General features: G+C 42.2%; 1 protein-coding gene across 4 annotated transcripts in view; it reads right to left on the bottom strand.

The window, feature by feature from the left end:
- The window catches only part of CRB2 (crumbs cell polarity complex component 2), a 72,915-nt gene that overhangs the window by 14,088 nt on the left and 36,526 nt on the right, over positions 1-22,301 (bottom strand). For 2 of the 4 annotated variants that reach the window (XM_080402460.1, XM_080402462.1), the window contains exons 2-6: positions 13,449-14,150; positions 10,946-11,036; positions 10,286-10,425; positions 9,634-9,816; positions 8,574-8,687 (exon numbers count right to left, since the gene is read on the bottom strand). In XM_080402460.1, coding sequence (XP_080258586.1) covers positions 8,574-8,687; positions 9,634-9,816; positions 10,286-10,425; positions 10,946-11,036; positions 13,449-14,073 — 1,153 coding nt within the window. In that variant the 5' untranslated portion in view covers positions 14,074-14,150. Of the gene's footprint in view, positions 1-8,573; positions 8,688-9,633; positions 9,817-10,285; positions 10,426-10,945; positions 11,037-13,448; positions 14,154-22,301 lie in introns of all 4 variants that reach the window. The other 2 variants (XM_080402459.1, XM_080402461.1) reach the window with 2 other exon arrangements.

A 22,301-nucleotide genomic window follows, 5' to 3' on the forward strand; every position in this document is an offset into this window, starting at 1 on the left:
GTGGGGTGAATGCTTCACACCAGGTGGCAAATTAGTCCCTACGGTGAGTGCACAACCCCAGGCTGGTGGCTAATTAAACACCAAGCTTTCCCGTGGGATGCAGCTGGTTTGATTTTTTTACATTTGTTTGAAAAGGGTGAAAAGAATAAGCTGACACTTCAGGTCTTTACACACTGCTGTCCAACCTCACAGCTTACAAACAGGCAAAGGAAATGTTCAGCAGCAGAAAGGAGAGCAGCTCTTCCCAGAGGAACCTAACGCACAAGCATCATCTTTATTGCTGTCATTGTTTCTGCCAGCAAACAGCCAGCCTTCACAGGGCTCGAGCAGGAGGAAAGGTCCTCTAAACCAACACCTAATGTATTCTTGCTTGCCTAAAAGCCAGTGCAGGGCCAGATTTGAATGTAGCAGTTTTTAAAACAAACTGGTCACAGAGGAGACTGTGCAAGAGTTCTAAAAATCTGGCTAACATTTTTTCCTGGAAGCCAATGTCACCCCCTGCTGAACAGTAGTTACCTCCTTACATGACTTACAGTGACCATACCCTTCATCAGCCAGCTGTCTTGCCCTCTCTCCTCCATTATCACCAATGATTTTTGTCAGCTGTGAACATCTCCAGGTTGTCAAACTCTTTAGTCACACCAAAACAAGGGAAAAGAAGGTATCTGTTGCATATTGCTTCCTAGATGCTAATTTCAGCACAGCAGAGGGGTCTGTAATTTTAGGGTTTGGCTGCAGATGATAGACTGTAAATTAAGAAGGCGATGCCAGCAAAATAAAGGAACTTCTCCCTACTTCAGAAAAAATAAATTGTTGCTGTAGGCCATTACAATATCCAGAAGTACAGGTCATTTCCTGGATGTCCATTATCCAATCTTTCCCAAGACGTGGACAGTTATGTCTTTACAAAACCACAGGAAAGTCAATATTAAGAAGTAGTTCAAAAGTAGTATGTTTCTTTAAGAGAGGCTTCGGCACTCCCTTTCAGGTATATTAAAAAAAATAATAATAAAAGGGAGGAACAACTCCATTTGATAAAAACAAGTTACTCTTAAGTAGTCTACTCTGTTCCCTCTAACTTTCTTAGCTCAAATGTTTACTATTATTAAACCAATAGTAAAAGCAATGTTGGCAACCTAACTCTTTACATCATTAGGAGACTTCAAAATGTTTAATGAGTTTCTTATCTAGTTAAAGACTAACAAAAGCAAACCAGTGGAACTTGTTATCTGAAAATCGGAGAAGTGTTATTTAAAAGGCTGCTGTCCAGAGACAAGTAACATTCCAGTTAACTCAGCAGTGTTCAAGCAGCCCCAAGCTAACAGCCCACAGGGCTCAGGTCAGGAAAAAACACTCAGAAGATGCTGGGCTTTAACAGCCTGCAGTATTTTCAAATACAAATCTGTTCAATAGATTCTAAAACATTACTGATGAGGTGAGAACAGTCTTGTTTGATAGGTACAACTCTTTTTAAAATCCATATAGCTCGCCATTCCCTGAATGAGGTAATCATTTACTGACTACTATTAATAAACAAAGATTCACTGTCTACAGTGTAAGAATTATATACTTGAGCAGACACGTAATATGTTAAAATAATAAGAACGTATAAAGAGAGATATTCTAATTTAGCTGTCATACAAAAAAAAAACTTGGAAGGACGAGGTTTATTCATGGGCCCAATTTTGAAACTTGCAAGTTCAGTGAGACTTCCCAGCCCAAAGCGGCTTGCCCTCTGTAAAACAGCTGAATTCCTAGCAACCTTTCCCGGTGCATCCTAATTAGGGTTTGTATTATTATTATCAAAAGAAAAAAGGAGGGGGGGGGGGGGGGGGGGGAGAGAGAGAGGGGGGAAGAAAGAATTAGCCGCAACGAACAGACCCGACACAATTATATTTGCACAATTACTGCCATTCCCATGGCAACACGCTGCTGTGACCTCTCTCCCACCGTGCACTACTACTCGAGGAGGCGGTGGGGGAGGAGAAGTGCACAGCCCAGCAAAGGGCTTGTCCTCCGAGTTAAAACAAAACCTACTTCTCAATAAAGGAGTTTTAAACCATTAAAGGGAAAAGGAAAATTACAAAAAACATCTGTAAAAAGCAAAACTACCGTTTCACCGAAGTAACAGGGGGAGAGCCGCATGTTTATACAGTTCCCCCACCCAGGAGCCAAGACCCATGCCCTGGAACACCCCGGGTTGACGGCGGAGCCAAGCCAGGAGGCACTGGGAGCCCGCCGACAGCTCCGCGCTCAGTTTGTGGCAACAAGGACATTCCTTGCACTGACGTTTCCAGAACAAAACTTTAGGTCTCTTCAAAATAAAAACATTCTTCCTTTCTAGTCGATTCTTGTTCCTTCTCATGCCTCCAGCTCCCACTAATCGCACAACCAGCTCCCTGCCCCGGGCAGGCACGCAAACATTCAGGACACACTGCAGTTACTGTATAGATCTCGTTACCTGCGAGCAGAAAAATTCCCTCCAGGATCAGGCGCATCAGCACAGATTTCATGGCCGACTCCTTGTGGACATTTGTGACAGTAAAGGGGGAGAAAAATGGGGGGACTGGGGGGGGAGGAATGATAAAAAAGGCTGGACTGAAACGGCAGAATGTGTGTAAGCGCTCCCTGATGCCAGTCAGACAAAAAGGGATTGGAGATGAAACTAGCCAATATAGAAGAGACCTGCGCTGTAGTAAGATCTAATCCAGCCCTGCTCTAAACCTCTCCAGCTGGCCTCTGTCAGTGCTGACATGAAGAATGCATACTCACAGTGTATTCTCGCTCGGTGCATTACAGTAATACCCTGCAGTATCCACAGCATTAGCTCCAACAGTAAAAAGTCAAAAGACAATCTCTTGCCCTCGCCGCCTCCCAGGTGAGTCTGCCAAATTCCATGAACAAGGCCAAACAGACTTTTTTCTTTTTACAGGCCAAGCCAAAAAAGCTGCATTTCCACCACTGTGTAATATCCAAATCATACAAATAAGGAGAGTTCCAAAGGCAGAGTGCAACCTGTGCCCTGCTGTACATTCAATACTGACCTGACCAGGGACCAGCACTCCGTGTAGCTCCCGCCCTCCACGTGCCCTGGTCTGTACATCTGTAAGCACAAGCGTTTCCGCTCTGCAATAGCCACGAAGGAAAGTCTCAAGTTTTAACCACCATGATCTGTTTCTCTGAAGTCAAACTGAATGGTAGGAAATGCCCTGCTTTATGCTGACTGTAATGGTTCAAACATGGGACTGCAGAATCAGAACTCTCTCCTCATTAGCAACCTTATAAAATTAGCTGCTGCAATCTCTTTTTTTTCCTCTGTGGTTCTGGGTTTTTTGTTGGTTTTTGTTTTGTTTTGTTTTTAAATGTGGTTACTTTCATATCATAATGTTCCTGGAGGCAGAATTAAACTTTCATGTTGTAAGGAACACAGAGAAGGTTCTTATTTCTGTGAAAAAATGTTATCTGGGAGCTTTTTCCCGGACTTGCAAGTCTCTGTTAGTATCAATGTCAGGTCCAAGCAAACAAAAACTCCCACATGTCAGTCTGGAATCTGCATTAGCAGTATCACTTTAAGATATTAAAAGAAAGCATTCCAACAACTCTTGCAGCTATTTTACTTCCTTCGTTTCACTCAATCCAAACATGCCAGTCAATTTTACAGATATTTTAAGTAGGAAAGATATGGCGACTGTTTGTTTGGAGTCAAAACTTATCAGACACTCATATTTGCGTCCTATGCACACACATGTCTATCCCAGTACAGATTTTCAATGCTATCTATATTAGCCAGTATGACCTTTCCGTTATTGTTCAAGAGAAAACAAATGTGTAGCCTGTGCCCATTCAATCACCTACTGCAACAATAAAGTGTAACCGTGAAGACTGGAGAACCTTAAATCCCTTTAAAAATATCCATATTTTGATTTATACACACATACATGTATATGTTTACATACACACATATCTATAGTGTTGATAAGAAATATATTGTACCAAACCCACGTAGCATAAGTCAGCGCAGATTTTCATCCTCTACTAGTCACTACATCTTTTCAATTTCATTACATGAAATATTGCTAATTAGAAACTGTGATTGCTTCTTTTCCCAGGATCAGTTTAAGGACTTGGGTTCTCTTAGTGAGACTGATGAGGATGGAGAAATACACACATGATAATTCTAAATAGTACATATTAATATATACTTAAATAAGACCTCCTATAAGCCAAAATGGTGGATCACTGAACATCTGTTTCAAACTACACACAACTGAGGAGTAACTGCTTAGGTTCTTTGAAATTGGAAGATTTAAAGAAATTAAAAGGATCAGATGATTCATTTTTTAGAGGGTTTAATTCCCCATTCTCACACACTGGCAATCATGCAAGTTACAAGATTCAGTCATGGGGTTTAAATTCAGAGAATTATTTTGTTCCTAATTATTTGTAAAACTTCTTGGAGAAGGTCAAAATAAAGAACATTAACTACGTCAGAGGGTTCTTAGCAGAAAAATGACACAAAATGGAGAGTGAACTTTGGATAGAATATCCAAATTTCACACGTTCTTTAGATAGAGATTAGCAACTTCCTCGCTGTGTTGGTAAATGAGACCCAGAAATTTAGGAATTTATTTCCAGGCTTCAGAAACACCCATCCTAGTCTCAAGAGCTAGCCTTCCCTTAAGGAAAGCAAAGCAAACTTTGGTCTTCCTGAATGCACATGGCAGTTTACATACTGCAAGCAGTGACCTCGTGGCAAGCAAATCCATTATCGCTGAAAATAATAAACATTGCTAATAAGTATTTTCAACAGACTGAATCTAGTCTAATATCTGACATCTTTGAAGCCATCTCTCCTGATGGACACAATTAGAAGACAGCCATCTCACCACACCTATGCATAAGAGAATTCTGTCTCTCTGGGATGCTGCTCTGCCAGAGTACTTGCCTGGCCTGATTCTAAAGATGACATTAAGCTGGGCTTCACCCATTTTGGTTAGTAAAGAAGTGAGATTTAATTCATTAGAGTTGCTCCACCACTAATAATCCTTGCAAAAGTATTTAACCATGGTGAGCTGGCATACCTCAGGCTGTCTGTAGTCAGAAAATCTATACAAAGGTCTAGTTCAAAACAGATTGTGCAGTCACAAGCATCAGAATCTCAGAGGACACTTTTGATCAAAACTCACCTGACACCTAGACAGAAGCAGGATCTAAACTGAAGCGTATGCTCTTGCAGCATTCTGATCAGATGACGGGAAAGTCAAAAGGTTTGATTAACCATGGAGCTATGATGCAGAAGGGAGATGCAATGTGGAAGGGAAGAGGTGTGTGTATGTGTGTGCCTCCTGAAGTGTTTCCTAGCTTGCTTCAGCTGTATTTACTGAAAGGGATTCTGTTGAAGGGGTAACAGTCCTCTAATCTCTTTACTAGCTTAACCTTTTAGCTTCCCCTTTTGTAGAAGCTACATCTCTAAAACAAATCTGACATCAAGAAATACCTGCACAAAAAAATTAAATCTATCCAAAAGTGGTTAGAAGGAAGAAGCATCTCCCATTTATTTCATGACCCACGACCCAGGAATTCAAGCCTATTTGATCTGGGCTAGCACTCTGTAAGAGTAACCATTTATAGCTAGCAACACAGAAAGTATCCTTCTTTAAGGACAACTGACAAAGACATTATGGCTGAACAAAGCAAAATGGTCAATAAGTTCTCCAATTATATTGAGACACATTCACAATCTCTCCCAAATTTACTACCACATCGCCTTCTGATTACTCATGAAAGTAGAAGCATTTCTCAGCCATGTGCAAAAAAGCTCAGAATTTTACCATGATCACAAGGTGCCACCGCCAAGGGATGACTGCAGTTGAAATGATGCTGCTCTTCCCCTCTCATTCAGGCTGACCAATGCCATAACACTGTGTTTTAGGACACTGCCTTTCTAAAGACAATTTAGCAGGAGTGGAAATAAGAGCATGAGTGTTTAGGCCATTTTTTAAAGAATGAATGAACCAAATTCCACTTGGGCAATTACATTCTTTCAGATTAAAAATCAGCTCCCATTCCAAGTGGAGGTACCCATCGTCTTCATGTCACGGCCTGAATTATTGCCTGGTACATGCATGATGAACTGAAACCATATGAATAAAGAATTCAGTTTGGTTGGGTTTGTTTTTTTCCTAAAAGACAGACTTTTCTTAATATGCTTTTTCTCTTGACCACAACTGACATAATTTCCAAGACCATGCAAGATTCATTCTCCTTCTCACTTCATTTAGTGCCCATGCAATCTTTTGATTCATATTTCTTACATCCTCTAAGGGTACATCCTCTACTAAAGCACAAACTGATGCACTGAACAGACTCTTCAGGACCTATTACATTGTTTTCTCAGGAATGAGACACTGCTTTTGCAACAACTACATTTCAGAGAGCGCTGGCTTATCTCCCTGCGCTGCTGTAGCCTGAGACAGCACTGAGGCAGTTAATTTTCAAAGAAAGAATTTCTCCTGACTCGAATTGTTATCCCAACACTCCCCAAATTCCTCAGACTGAAGGAAAAAAAATAGAGAAAGAACCCCCTGCCGCCCCAAGAATGCGTTCTTCATCAGAGTAGCAAGTTCACTTTAATCAGCGGAGGCAGCTTAAACCCAAGTTCATGGCAGATCTAAGCTGCCACAGAAATGTGTTTTGAACAGAAACATTATGGGAAGCTTCACAAAGTTGTTCTGTGATCCTAATATGAAGTAATAAGCTGTTTACCCAGCATGACTGTACTGGGATTAATTGACAAAGGAGGGGAGATTAATTGCTATTATTTCCCTGTCAGCTTCACTCCTCCACACGCACTCACTGATCTCACAGACTGCTCCCAGCCTTTCACTGTGTTAATGTGTCAGAACTACCTCAGCTGAGACAAAGTCCTTGACCAAAAGCAATATCCAGAAGAGCAACCTGCTTCTAATCCCCTTCAAGTACTAATGAACCCAAATTTGATGCAACAGAATGAACTCTAGCACTTCTTTGCCCATCATCCTGTGTTTCTGTCAGCTTTTCTGCCCATGAGCACGCTAAGAATTGGAAAGGATTAAAGAGATCTGCAGTTTGGCAAAGCACAATGAAATTCTGAACTCTCTGAGGGTGCTGGGGCACTAAAGGAGGAAAAGGGAACAGGGCACAGAAGTGAGTGGGAATTCTGACAAGCAGAATAAACTGTAAACCATCTCTCTGGATAAGATCTCAGTTCATGAGTACAGCATTGTAACTACCCAAGAAAATACCAACAAAGAGCTTAGATAAAAGTCTGTTTTCAAAGCCCTCACCTACAAAAGCAAATTTTTCTTGGCCTAGCCTATATTAGGAATCCAAAAAGAATGAGATAGGCCAGAAAACCCCCGCAAAGAATTCAGCCCAGTTACAGGTGTTAACTAGGAGTCAATTTGAGATTCTGGGAATGAAAGGACCTGTGTAATGGGTCTTCCCAGGGAAGAGCTGGACAGAGTTGCACCAGCATAGCTCAACCACTATGGCCACAGAACGAAAACAGAAAACTTTCCCATGCAAGAAAGGTCTAAGACAGTCTCTGGAATGCTGGTACCTGCTGCTGCAAGAAGAAAGGGACAAGGTTTTCTTCTGGCTTCAAGTTTTCCCTTTTCCCACGAGATGGCAGCCTAGTAACACTGCGGAAAGGTTACATCCACCTCAAAAATACATAAATACAAGATCGTGCTGGGGACCACCTTCCTTAAAAACTACTTCTTGGTGTTAAATTGCTCAAAACAGTGAGTACACATGGAATGTAATAGTGCAGAAGACTGAGAACAAGTATTTTAAACTAAGATGAGGTTTAGTATCAGTTAGCAGTGTCCCTTCCCAGCAGAGCTGATATGCAATATTCGCTATCCCCTAATTTCTCAGCTAGAAAATCGAGACCCATTAGGGTCAGGCAGGGCATTTGTGTAAGAATCCAGACTCCTCATTCCCTTGTAAACAGAGAAGGCTTCACTTGCTCACATCACAAAGACCTTTTGACCTCCCAACACAGCAGATTACTGCCTTCAGCCAAAAATCGCTGGCTCTTATCATCCAGGGGAGTTAGGGAATGGAGATGGTTTACAGATGTTCTATGTGCTGGTGATCCAATCTGCTATAGCCAGTAGCTTGTAGCAACTAGAATGCTAAGCATCCCTTTTTTTATTTGAAGGCTGGTTTTGTTCACCTTCATAGTACATCTATAAAAAAAAAAAAACAACTCAGTTCTCCCAGTGAACTTTCACTTCAGGGTACAGAATCCCTACATACTCTCTGCTTAGACTCTTCTACATAGTTGATCTTATGTCTCAAAATCTAGTTCATAGCCTATCAACTTACTTGATCAAAATCACCTAGCTTTCCCACGGCATTTGTGCCCAAAACTGTAGATGTCCCACCGCAACACTACTGCACTCCCCACATCTCAGTCCTGCTCAGCAGCCTGGGCTACCCAGCACTGGAACCCAGTCATGCAGCCAGCCTCAGCATTAATTAACCAGAAGGGCCTGATTCCAGCCACCCCCCTTCACCAGCATTACCTGAATAGCCTGGTAGGCAATGGCAAAGGAAGTCGTTAATAAGGTCCACGCAGAGCCCTCCATTCTGACACGGCTGGGACTCGCACTCATTGATGTTAATAAAGCAGGTCTCCCCTTTATAGTGAAAACACAAACAGGCATCTTAAGCGCACACGCGCACCAGCGAAGGAAAGAATCTGAACACAACTGCATTCATAATTTTTTGCACTTCTTCTCTGTCATCTAAAAATGCAAAATAATTTCTTGAACTACAGCATGTCTTTCCAGACGGTCTGGCAAACAGATACTACCACCGAAACAGTTAGGGAAATGGAGTACAGAAAGGTCAAGTGATTTTCCAGTGTCATGAAAAGGAACAGTGGCAGAATCTGAACTTCTGACCACTCCCATCTGTGCAATAGTGGGCCAAAGTCTCATTTTTCTCTCAAAAGAAAATAAAGTATTATTGTTTAGCCCCTCCTGCCAGGGAATTTTCCCCACTGTTAAATCCAGCTTTTTATACATACCTATAAACCAGGGAAAGGATGAAATTTCAGTTGAACATCCACAGAGCTTCTAGCTCCAAGAGCCAGATTATCAAGAACCCCCTCTTCTCCTACACACCCTGATTATACAGTCACTGTCACAAGAGTAGTCTCATCAAGGAAAACACCTACAATAGTTATCTGGGACTCTAGGGAATTCGTTTCCTTTGATGAGGAGTTTCACAGATACCCTGTAGCGACGAATTCTGCCATATGCATGAGAGAGACACTGACAAAGAGAAACCACCTTGGCATCTGCATAGCCAGAGGGCACTCATCAAAGCACTTGGAAAGTGCATAGGCTGTTGCCTCAGCCTTGCTAGACCAAGAATGACATTCAGACAGCTGTCTGCAATATATTCATACACTATGTGAACAGAAGCACTTTTCTGATGCATCAGGCTGCCACCTCCCCTGAAGTACCAGTCGTTTTAAGTGACTTCTGTTGCACAGTTAACATTGCTCCATTCCTATCTACTCAAACCATGCAGTATCTATCAGGTGCTGACAGGATGAACATTTACAGCACAGCTCACCTGCAAAGCCTGGCTGGCACCAACAGAGGAAACCAGCTGCTTGGCTATAGCTGAAATTACTGGGAAAATCAGGTTGTGTTCCATAATAGGCTTGGTTGGATCGCTCAAAGCATACACCTCCGTTGTGACAAGGATCTGTCGCACACTCATCCACATCCTCTTCACAGTGCTGCCCCGTGTAACCTGCCAGGAGACATCAGTGTCAACAGCAAGGACAACTTCACTGGAACTAATCTCCCAAAAACTGTGGCTGCACTGAAGGTGAGAATAAGACCCAGAAGACACTGCACTCATCTAGCAGGGAGTCCCAGGGCCCTCCACTTTCCCCACTATGTCAAATGCAGGAGCCAAATAATCAATTTGCAGGAAAGCATTACTTCATAGGAAAAGACATGATAGAAAATGGCAGAAAAGAGAAAGAAAATTTTATAGTTGAGAAACAGGGTGCACTTCCCAGCAATGAGGTCAAGTGGATTTTGGGATGGTCTGTAAGAGGGTAGCAGTGGCAGCCTCGCTGTTTCAGACAGCAATCAGAAAAAAACCCACTGGACCACGCAGTATGATCATTAATTCTTTACATAGCCATTTAGCATGTGCTCTCTCTATTGCAGTGTGCCTATATGCCAGCATAGTAAAGTTATTTCTAACCTACCTGGCCAGCAGGCACAGCTGTAGTTTTTGATTCCCTCCACGCATGTGGCACCGTTCAGACAGGGTTCAGAGGCACACTCCAGAATATCCAACTCACAGTGGTCCCCCTCGAAGCCTGTGTCACTGCAGTCACAACGGTAGCTGTGGGGCAGCAAAAGAGAGCGACGTGTAAGCCCCACATGAGGAAAGAGCAAATGGAGCTAAGGTCCTCGTACCCACTTGTGAGGGAAAGGACAGTTCCCACTACACAAACAGGCCACACTACTGACAGAGCAGACAACCCTCAGCAGCCTCTGAGTTCACACCTTACCTGTGAAAAGGTAAGTTCAGATACAAAGGCATGTTGCCAGCAGTTGCCTTTGCTGTTCACACTCTGCAAATCACTTCCCTTTGTATCTGATACATCAGCTGAAAACGGTAACAGTAATCTCTTCCTGCCTGCCTTTAAGCACCCAGGAGTTCTGCTGCTGGGAGGGGTCTTCTCACTTACTTCCATAAATCAGTTACCGCCACTGTGACCACAGGGATGTACAAAAAGCTAAATCCAACCCCATGCCACAGACGCACAGAGTTTTTTGACTCTAATTCTCACAGGTTACACCATGTAGACTTTTAGATCAGTCCTGGTTATCTAACTGCTCAAACAACACTCATTTCCCACCTGTTAGTGAGGTCATGACATGTCCCATTGTGCTGACATGGCTGGCTCTGGCATTCATCGATGTCAACCTCACACTGGATTCCTTCATAACCTGGCGCACAGGTACAGGTGTAGAACCCAACATGATCATTGCACAGGCCCCCATTCTGGCAAGGGTCTGCATCACATTCATCTATTTCAGCATCACAATTCGTACCTTTGTTACAAAACAGAGAAATATCTGTGTTACAAATCTAGAAAAGTGTATCTGTGCTGCCTAGACTTCTAAGCTGGAAACCCAAACTGGCTAGCATAGTGATCTGTTCTAATTTTGCTGTAAGAATATTGGGAGCTCGCAAACAGTATGTGACACTTAAAAATTCAGGACCTTTAATTTCTACTTTTTTTTGTCTAGACTTTTGGATTTTAGTCTTCTATCAAAACTAAAAAGAGTTTCCAGTACTTGCAAAGCTTTAGTCTCTTTCATTCAGGTTTGGTAAAGTAGCTGATCAGTCAGCACTTCACAAATAGCATCCATCTTCCAAGAGAGCTGTAAAATCTTGATCTTATGTGCATCTCTTAAAAATCTAACAATAGCTGGCTTGGTTTGGGATCCTTTGAGAGCAGGGAGGACAGGGACAGGAAGAGAAGAATCACACTGCTAGTCAGTGTTACTGAACTGTTATATACAATATAGCTCTTACAGTTTTAGTTAGACATGGTACTCTTCACTTGTGTAGCGTTGCTATTAATCAGATCCAGTGTTCTACATCAGATGCAGTTGCATTTTGGATAGGGGAAAAGTGATCTCTACCTGCTTCTCCAAAACATTGTTCCATTTGTTTAAATAATATTTGTAACTTGCTTTGAGATACCTAGGAAAAAAGCATTAAAGCAGTGCAAAATGCTAGTTACAGTGATACAAGATATTAGTAATTTTATTATGAAATGCTATTAAAAATTAGGTGTTAGCTCCAATACTACTGCTCAAGAATAACAGCACTTTTGGTCCAAAGTCTCAGCTTTCCCTGACAGAGTAAGACCTCCTGTGCAACTACTGTGTAACTACCCTACCCTACCACAATTCCGCCTCTTTGAGTTGTCTGTGGCCTGGCATCGCCTCCAAACCTTAGTCATTACAGGGGCACCTGCCAATCCACCTAATCTCCCCTTCTTGGCAAAGGCTCACCACATAGTGGACATGGCCATCTTAATCCTGGCGGAATGTGGGCCCCCTAATCTGCTGGTTCAAACCCGTCAATACCCACACAAAACATCCTTCACCCAAATTCCAGCTGCAAGCACCCGGAAACAACCTGGCTTTGCTAGCCAGTGGTGCTAGAACCTCTGGGTGAAGCACTAGATCATAAGACAAAGCTTCCTATTTGACATCAGAATAATTTGGAGTACAACAAACTCCTCCAGCTGCCTGGGTCATTTCAGCATCCCACAATTCTGAATTGAGGATTCAGCATAAAGATAAAAAGAAACTGATCTGCAAAGACAGAATTCTGCTTGATACTCAAAATCAGAAGTAATCTTAAGGCCTACGCACAAATTCTGCTTTTTTCTCTCCTTCATCTCTGTTCTTTTTTTATCAGAGTGAGTCAGCATCACTGACTGCATTCCTGATACTGTAACTTCTCCTCATTCCACCGGTAATCAGCGGCATTCCTGCACACCAACCTAACTCTTTACACACTTCAGTCTGTGACAACGAGGAAGGCTGAGAAAGTTCATGTGCTAGGTGGTACCAGGCAGAGGTGTGCGCCGTACAATTGCATTCCACTCTGATAAGCAGGGCGGGAGAAAGGAGAACCCCCAACTGCCTCCCTCACAGATAACTCACAGGTGTAGATTACTCTGAGTCACCATTAGCACAGATGCACCAAAAGAAAAATAAAAAATACTTGTGTCACATGCAGAAAAACATTTGCTGGGCATGAAACAATAAGAAAAGAAATCTCCAGCTAAAAGCTACTTTATTCCAAAAAGACTGCTTCCCTCGGAGAAATCCTGCAGGACTGGACAAAGAACTGCAGGCCAGATAGTGTTTCCAGGCATAACTTACCTCTGCCTAAGTACACATTTTCTGACAATAAACCTCTTTTCTTGAATACCTCCCTTAATTCCTGACAATAAATTTATTTTCTTGTATACCTCCCTTAATTTCATACTCAGAGCTAATCACATCTACTTGTATCTAATACTTGAGTTTCAGACAGTCCACCTACTTCCACTCTTGGATCCATGTCTGAACATGCACACTATCCATGGAAATCAAAGCCTTAGCTATTGTCTGGAAGCTGCAACAAGCAGCCCTACACCGTTATTCACACACAGTACCAAACACTCCAGAAAAACGAGTTGTGCAACAGAGATTTCATCTCATAGCCTTAAAACAGCAGCTCTCAGGACAGCTACTAACACTGTAAGACGCAGCAGCAGCAGGCAAATGGTGGAAACTACATGAACAGTCAGATGTAACCCAACCACCCGGCTAATACATGAGTATGAAAGGTACCTGTGTAGCCGGGGATGCACTTGCACAAATAGTGATCCATCTCATTCAGGCAGGTGCCATTGTTTTTACAGGGCCGGGACGCACACTCGTTGATGTCTATTTCACAGTTGTATCCTTGGAACCCAGGCACACAGAAACAGCTATACTCATTCACCCTGTCTCGGCAGATGGCTCCATTCTGGCAGGGGTTGGAGGCGCACTCATCAATGTTGTCACTGCAGTTGGCCCCGCTGAAGCCAGGCTGGCAGATGCAGGTATAGTCCCCAGGACCCTCGACACATGTCCCGTTATTTAGGCAGGGGTGGCTAGAGCACACAGAACTTTCTGTTTGGCAGCCTTCTCCATTCAGTCCTGTTTGGCATTTACAGGTGTATCCATTTACACTATCTACACATTCAAAACGAGGATCTTTACAAGGGTTGCTCTCACACTCATTAATATTAATGTTACAATCAGTACCTGTGAAGTCAGGCATACAGATGCATTCATATTCCAGCAGTCCTGGAGTCCTGTTGCAAATCCTATGGGCAGGACACCCATGTTTAATGCATGCGTCATAGAGGAGTTCACAGTTCACACCCATGTAGGCTACAGGCTCCACAGGGCAGGTGCATTGGTAACCCATTTCCAAATCCTTACAGCTCCCACCATTTTTACATGGGGAGGAGGAACAGCTGCTATCATTTTCAGAATATGAAGTTCCTGCTGAGAAAAGAGACTTTCTGTTAGTCGGCATTCAAAGCACTACAGAAGAAAGTTCTTCTGCTGATCATCACATACAATCTGAGATTGCCCACCGAAGTTCCACACTGCAAGGGGTTGTTCTAGCCATTAGCTGAGAAGGATCCTGGAGAATCAAACATGCACTCTAAAGAAGACAACACAACATGCCTCCATATGATGGCAATCAGGAACTTCTTGCTAAGTCTGGTGACTAAATGCCTGGGGTTTAGGAGGCACTCAGAAACCAACTATTTCAATTGTGCTTATCCATCCATGAATCACACTGAAGGCAGTGGAACATATCAACTTAAATCCATTCACAAGATGAACTTTGTGTAAAATTCAATGACCCCTTTCACTGGTAGGGCACATGGCTTGTGCTTGGAGATTCAGAGAGGCAGACAGGATCTTTTAAGATATTGGCTGCAGCTCTTAATGTCCCAGCTGCTCCTTCTGAGGATACAATTTTTTCTCAGCTAATCCACCAGTGATTTCAAGATGCTGCCATAAACAATCCAGCCCAAACTCCAAACTGGCACCTTTCACATGATTACATCGAGCAGCTCAAAGTTTGATAACCACTGGCTGGGCGCTCTTCCCCCACAGGTTAGACAAGTAAATTTACGCAGCAGTTAATTTTTAGGTGTTATGAGAACAGCAAAGAAGAGCAGAGATTGATGAGATTCACTGTACAGATGGCATTTCAGAGCCAAACTCAATATCTGCAGAGCCAAAACACGAGTCTAATATCCAGATAGCAGCAACTAATGTTGCAAATAGATTCCCCTCAATCTGGGAGTGTTTGGATATGATCAATTTATTCACACCCAGCCACAACGCCTTGCTGTCCCCCAAAATGGCAGTGTTTAGAAGGCTTTTCCTGATCAAGCAATTCCACCATCCAGAAATATGATGGGACATGCCCAGGTAACTGCAAATTTAATTCATGTAAATGAGATTATACAGGATACATGATATAACAAAAAAAAAAAAAAAAAAAGGGATTCAATTTAAATATTTTTCAATGGAGCAGAATGGAAGAATAGAAGAATCCCCATTTCTTTTCCAAAAGAAATTTCAAGTTCAGTTTGTTTGTGAAACAATCTGGTCAAAAGGCAGAACAGCCCAGAAGACAGCAGAAAGTTGCCTCGATATTGGAATTATGTTACACGCCCTGGACTCAATGACACAATTATACACTTTCCAAAGAAAAAAACAAAACAAAACAAAAATAGTATAACAGGACAAAGGCAATGCAAACAGAGGACTTCTCCCTTCACATAGGCAGCAGTCATTAGCCCCTCATCCCACTGCAGCTTTCTGATATCAAGAGTTTTTTGGTTTTCTCCATTCCAGAATACACAAGAGAAAAGCTGCAGGTAGTACCCCAGAGTGATTCCTGCATAAGTGTTATGAAAAATCCAAACTTGGAAGTAACTCTGCAAACAACTACATAGCAGATGTTTTGAAAATGTCTATGAAAAGCGGCCACAAAGCAGAGGTAATGTTCACAAAATAGCAAATAGTACCTGAGAAATAGCTACTGCTTCTGGTGACACAATCCTGCCTGCCCACCACTGGAAGTCAAGTAACCACTAGCATTTAATTTTGTTTTTACATGCCACTGTGTAAGCACCTCTTTGCCCTTTTTGCTGCCTTCTGTATGTAACTGTGGGCCAGCCAGTGAATCAGTTTCTGGGAAACCCTATGAAACTGTAGGTGGACAGTTACTTGGACATTACCCACAGCTCACCACCTTTGGCTCCCACGGCATTACTGCTAGTTGAGAAATGTTAACGTGCTGTGCTCCATGCTAAGGATTTGCCAAGATAACACACAACACAGCATCACTTCTCAGCTGACCTTACACATTCTCTCACTCATGCCATCGTGATCCCAGCCCATTTTTGGTCATGTTTGCCTTGCTCTGGTGCACCTTCTACACACCCCGTAGTTAATCTGTGTCAGTGCTTTTCTATCAACTCACTGTCCCATCAGCTCCTCAGCCCCTTTACACCTGAAGGTGGAGGCATCCCACTCCAGGGCCTGAAAAGAATTTATAGGAGACTTTGGTTTACAAAAGCCTGCCCCTGCCCTGACCTCCCCCAAATTCCTCCCACCAAAAGACTGTAGTGTTTCTAAGTCTTTTTTTAAGTGGCAGTGTTGATGGGGGAGGGAGGGTTCTCAGGGATTTAGGCAGCCCTTTCTCTTCCTAGCATCATCTCTATGGCCCACCCCTCCCTTCCTCTCTCATGTGATGCTGGGGAGAGTTGCTGAGCATTGCACTGTCCAGCAATCTCATTATTCTGCCATCAACCCTTTTATTCTCAGATTCCCAGTGAGGCAGAAAACAAGGATGACGGAATCTGCCTGGAATCTCTGTAGCAATTAGAGTGGGAACCCAGGAAACTATTCGCAAAAGAGCTTTACTAGGCAGGAGATACGAGCCTTTGTACGCTTAATGAGTAACCAGCCCCAGCCTGCACTTTCCACAGGCCAGAAGCACAGTCTGTGATTGAAAAAAAAAAAAAAAAAAAAAAAAAGAGAGAGAGCAAAAAAGAGACCAAGTCCATTGCATGTTCAGAACTTCTCCAATTTGCAGCAGTCTCCATAGGCAAAGAAATTCACTTTTCAACAGAATCACCATGCACTGCTAGTGTAGACAGGCTGAAGTCGTTTCAAAGGCTATGCGCATAGTTTTCTGCTTCCATTAGAAGCAGATAGTCTAAATGCTTCTTGTAAATAAAGATAAACATCAAAACCCTTTGCTATTTCCTGTCATTTCCCAAGTTCTCTCATAACAGACATACCTTTTTGTACCTTCTCTGTTTCGGTTCATCATATGACCATAATGCTCAATAAGCTCTATTATTCATTAATGCCTGTTCATTACAAAAAGATTTGGTGACAAATACATGGCCCCATAGTCACACACAAACTTGCAGACACAACAGGCCAGATAGCAAGTCAAGCAAACACAAAGCTTCACTAAAAAGTCAAAAGGCCCTCTTGGCTTACCAAACCCAGCAGTACAGTAACAGGGAGAACTCCCATCTCCTCTAAACTCGCTGGGAGCACGGACTATAGCGGTGGTTCGCTCGTGTGTACTCATCAGCCCTGCTGAGTAACTAGTCAGGTACAGGACTGCACAGAAAAAAGCTGAATTCCTGCCTTGTTATTGTATCAGTTTTAGCTGCTTTCTATGACCGAATGTTACCTCAGTGCTGTCTAAAAGGGATGACTTCAGGGGCCTCATTTTGGAGGAAAATACTCCGTTTTTGGAACAAACATCATGAAGTAACACAGCATCGCTTTTAAGGCGTGCATGGTGCAGGCTGAGAAGACTGCAGTGTAAGTCACAAGAAACAAAACATCATCTAAATAACTTCAACTTGTTTATGAACTGCAGCTTGCAGAAAATCACCCTACTCAGTAGAGGTTGCAGGCGTATTAACAATACTAACTCCAGGATTATATCATATACTCCCCTGTATATAGGAAGCCTATATTAATAGTGTAATATTTCCCAAGGACAAAACCTATGTATGCCTAACCCTAATATTCATTCAGTGGCAGTACTAAACTTCTGGCTAAGTTCCACAAATGAGACACTGTTATGGAGTGACGTCAGAAAGGGGGATTTCAGCAGTGAGAAGTGAGTACAACACTTGTGACATCACCAGGAAGTTAAGCACAAAGTCTGCAAGAATTCAGTGTACTATATGGGTATCAAAGACTTAGACTACCACCTAGCTTGAGAAAGAACACAACACATACGACGTTTCCAGCTCTGGTTTTGTTACTTTCATCCATCAGTCCTAGGACATACAATAATTCCTCTCACTTTTGGAACAGATTATTATGTGAATAGCATATCTATACCCACCAAATGGTAATATGCATAATGAATAAATTAGCCAAGCATAATGAATAAATTAGCTTTTCCTTCTGCACAATATACCAACCATGAAAACATGTTATTTAGACTATTTCATTTCATGAAAATGGTGAAAATTGGGGCAAAGAAATAACTGAATGATGAGAGTTTATAGTTTTCCACAAAAGTAGTTGTTGCTGGATTAAACAATGACATTCAGGATTTTTCCTTTACCTTTCACAAGAACATGAATCAGTGATGTTTAAAAGAACATAAATATATTTATCATACCGTCCTGCAACCTTACTCTGAAATGAAACTGGAGAAGACTACAGTTTCTTTGAAGAATACGTTCCAGGCACTTAAGGGTGGATTAGGAGGAACTTCAAAGGCTAGCAGAGTCACATATAAAACATTCATCGAGCTCTGTCAGGACAGGTCTGGTTTTACACTTTAAAAGGTAGCTGACAAACATTTTCCCTAAAAGATGAGGTTTGTGACCTTTTGTATCACTCTAAGGCAAACAAGCTGCATTACCAGGCTTTGTTTTAATAATTGGCTTCAATAATTTTATACTTTATACCTTTACTAATTGATCTTGTCAAAGGACACTTGCAACAGCGAGTTTTCCAACCACAAAAAGAGAAATGAGAAATTAATGAGATGCTGGGCAATCCGAGATGCCCTTGTTAGCAGTTCACTGTCTCTCTCCCAGAAAGTCCTGAGGAATTCAGTAAACTGGGACAAGATGCTGCCACACTGCACTGGCAGAGGAGGTTGTGGGAACTGATAAGAGATGGTGCGGGAGGAGGAAGGTCTCAAAGAGCTGTAGCAAGGTTTTCCGTCCTTTTCTTTAAAATCAAACCAACCCCCTCAACTTTGTTCTCCATAATCTCACACATTGTGAAATCCAGTGCTAATGTCCCTCACAACATGAGTTGGATTGAATTTCTTTCACGGCCTCCCCTCTCCACCCTGACATTAAGTTAGTACTGCTGGCAGGTTTTATTAGACACCAATTATAAGTTGCTAAGACACACACAGGACAAGGAGCTTCAGTCATTGTATTACTTCACTGCTCGAGAGATGCTGCTTTAGCACTACTTACTCACTGGCTTCTATTTTTTGGTTTTGCTTTCCATAAGTTTGTTTTTCAAAGTCTTGGGAAAGTATGATAAAGAATGGATGCCCTCAAGCTGCGGATACACCTGACCTCAAGGAAGAGCTCAGTGCTTCACTGATAACTACCTTAAAGGTACTCTTAAGGGTCATTAAAATTCCAACAGGGAAGCAGCATCATTGGAGTTATCAGGCCAGAGATTACCTTGTTTCCTTCATACAAAGGACAATTTGGACAATTTTTTTAAAATTGTATTTAATGTGATATTCAAATGGAATGATGTAATCTCTACAAACACAAAAAAAATTAAAGCAGAGTTTAACAGTACTTACTGAAAATATCCACCTCTGAGTACCTGCTCATGTATGTGCACTGCACTCAGAGTACATTTTCATCTTTTCACTGTCTCCTATGTACAATCTCTCAACAAAATGCTCATAATCACAGACACAACTGCCAGAAGAGTCAAGATGCCATGATATTATTTCCTGACCTAGCAAAACCTTAATGTGAGCTTGGCCAAGCCAGTTCCACTTCATGTATCATTTTGCCCAACTTAAACAATAGTTACACATGGTTCACAAATGTCCTGTAAAATGAAATTAATATAAAGTATTAAAGGCTTTGAATAGAAGTATTACTGAACTAAATAGTTGGATCCTTCCAGTCTCTACAACACGGAGGTGCTTTATTTCAGCACGTAACATAAATACTGCAACTGCCTAGCAAAGGGAAAGACAAATAAAAGAGTGTATTTTGCTTATGGATTCCCACTGATAATATGAAATATATTTCCCCAAGTTCTAGATTCTGAAAACTTGCCCAATTTCACACATTCCAGCTGTGGCTTTGATCATTCCTAGATGCCTGAATAATCTTAGGAAGCAAGAGAATACCTAGCAGGACAAGGTAGGCTCTGAAGTGGTATATGATATTAGATTGGGCATTTTACCTAGACTAATTTTGGCAAAATTAATGATAAAATAAATTGCATCTTTCTTGTCTTGGGGTCAGTCAGAAGTGGGGCTTCCTGAGAAAAGGATGAAAATAAGTCTGTACGTGTCTAACTTTTCTCATCCCTTCAGCTTCTCTCCCTGAAAATCAACACAATTCACATTACCCACAGTCCAGTTTGAAAAAAAAGACAGAAAACCAGAGGATGTAAAATACTGGACTGAAGCTGCAACGCTTTTAAGGGGCACTCAGGCTACACATATGCCCAACAGTGTTTCCCCATGACATGAACCAAGCAGAGTAAAGGGATGTGCACTCTTCTCCTGAAGAACATATTACTGTGAAGGATTCCCAAACAGAGGAGTAAAGAGTTTACACACTGCATCCCCTAGAGTAGCACTTTTGTTTTCTGTTAAACAAGTTGCAATGGACAGGACTCTAGCATATCTTCCTCTTGTTTTAGTGAGATACTTTGGGGAAAAGACTGCTTCATGTTTGTGAGTATTTATTTATTTTTCCAAAACTATGACTCAGACATGATATATCAAGTACCTTTTGTGCACAGATTTGTTATTGAGTTCCTCGACTTCCATGCTATTTCAAATCTTGCTCTCTATGCTTATCATCTTTTACAAAAAGGCACTGCAGGCTTGTGGAGAAAGAGGCTTCCTTCAGGTGTATTTCACCTGCCCTACACACTCAACTGGGAAAAAAAAAAAAAAAGACAATTCACAACCAAGAAGTGAGAACAGCAGGCTTCCCAGCAGCAGCCTCCAACTGCACTCAATAATAATTGAGCTAGAGCAATCTTCAAGTGCCTAAACCGTGAATGCTCAGTACCCCAGCCTGATGCAATGTTTAGCAGGCAGGCTGGGCTCCTGCTGATCACCCCAGCACATTTCCCACTAGAGAAAGATACCAAGGCCAAGAGTGGAAAGGGAACCCCTCCACCTCAAGTATCAAAGTAACACAACTACTAAATAAACTCTGAATAAAGGAATGGAAAGAGTTATGTCTCCATGACAACAGGAAGGCATGTGCTTATATTAGTAAATCCCTGCTGACCTCTGCTGATCTTCCCCTGTCCTGGTCAGTGTAAAGGATTAGTGGAAGGGTACACACCATGGCCTGTTCCCGGGATCCGTGCACCAGGAATGAAGACTGGACAGGCCTGAAAAGGGGCTTTTATGCTGTTCACCTCTCTCCTCCCCACCCTTGCTAACTTTGGAAGGATAGCGTATCTGCTGTGGGAGGTAATGGCAGAATAAAACCAAATCCTTCTCTAGGAAGTACCTTCAGTGTACTCATTCAGGGAGCATACAAGGCCTTTTTAGGTGGCTTTACAAGCCCCATTTCCTTTTTAACACAAAGAGATTAAACCCTTTCTTCCCAGACCTGAGGGAAGCACCTGCTCCTAGTAATACCAGAATCAGATAATAAAGTAATAAGATCAGAAAAAAAAGGCCCTGAAATTCTCTGAGACTACTGACAAGCTCATGATATGCTAATAATTGGCACTGATTTTTCACCTAGCCTAAGATGCTCCATGACCTGTACTTGTTCCGTTTAACATGGTAACGGGCAACTTCTGACAGTGGCTTTAACAGTGGGCTTTTCTATTCAACATCAGAAAATTTCAAATCAGAAAACGCATGCACAGGAAACCTTCCAAAATACCACTGTTTGATCACAACTGCTAAGCCCCCAAGCTGCAGCAGCTTACTTACCACCCTCACCAGCCATCAGGAAAAGCTCTGTTCAAGGTAACTTGCTCCTCCCACCTACCAGCTGCTCCCTTTCCTCCCAACCACTTCCCATCAGCTTTTGTTTGAACTTCCTGGTCTCATGCTCAGGTGATGTCACCATTAGGATCAGGTATATTCAATTCCCCTCAAGATCCTGCTGCTCAGAGTCAAGTTGTTCTTCTCCATTCTTTATAAAAGGGAGAAATGATACTTCAGTGAAAATGCAGGCTGAATCTACACATCATCATCACCACCTCAGGTTATCAGCCTATCAGATCTGACAATCTCTGTGAAGCAAGACAAAGCATTATGACAAAAATAGATCCTCAAAATAAAGATTAGATAGTCAAAAAGCAATGTTGGCAATCAGCAGACAGCACTTCTAAGACAATACTGAATAAATGGCCCAGAAAGATGGCAGGGATCCTGGCAAT

This window comes from Falco punctatus (genome assembly GCF_963210335.1).
Source record: "Falco punctatus genome assembly, chromosome: 9".
Lineage (NCBI taxonomy): Eukaryota > Metazoa > Chordata > Aves > Falconiformes > Falconidae > Falco > Falco punctatus.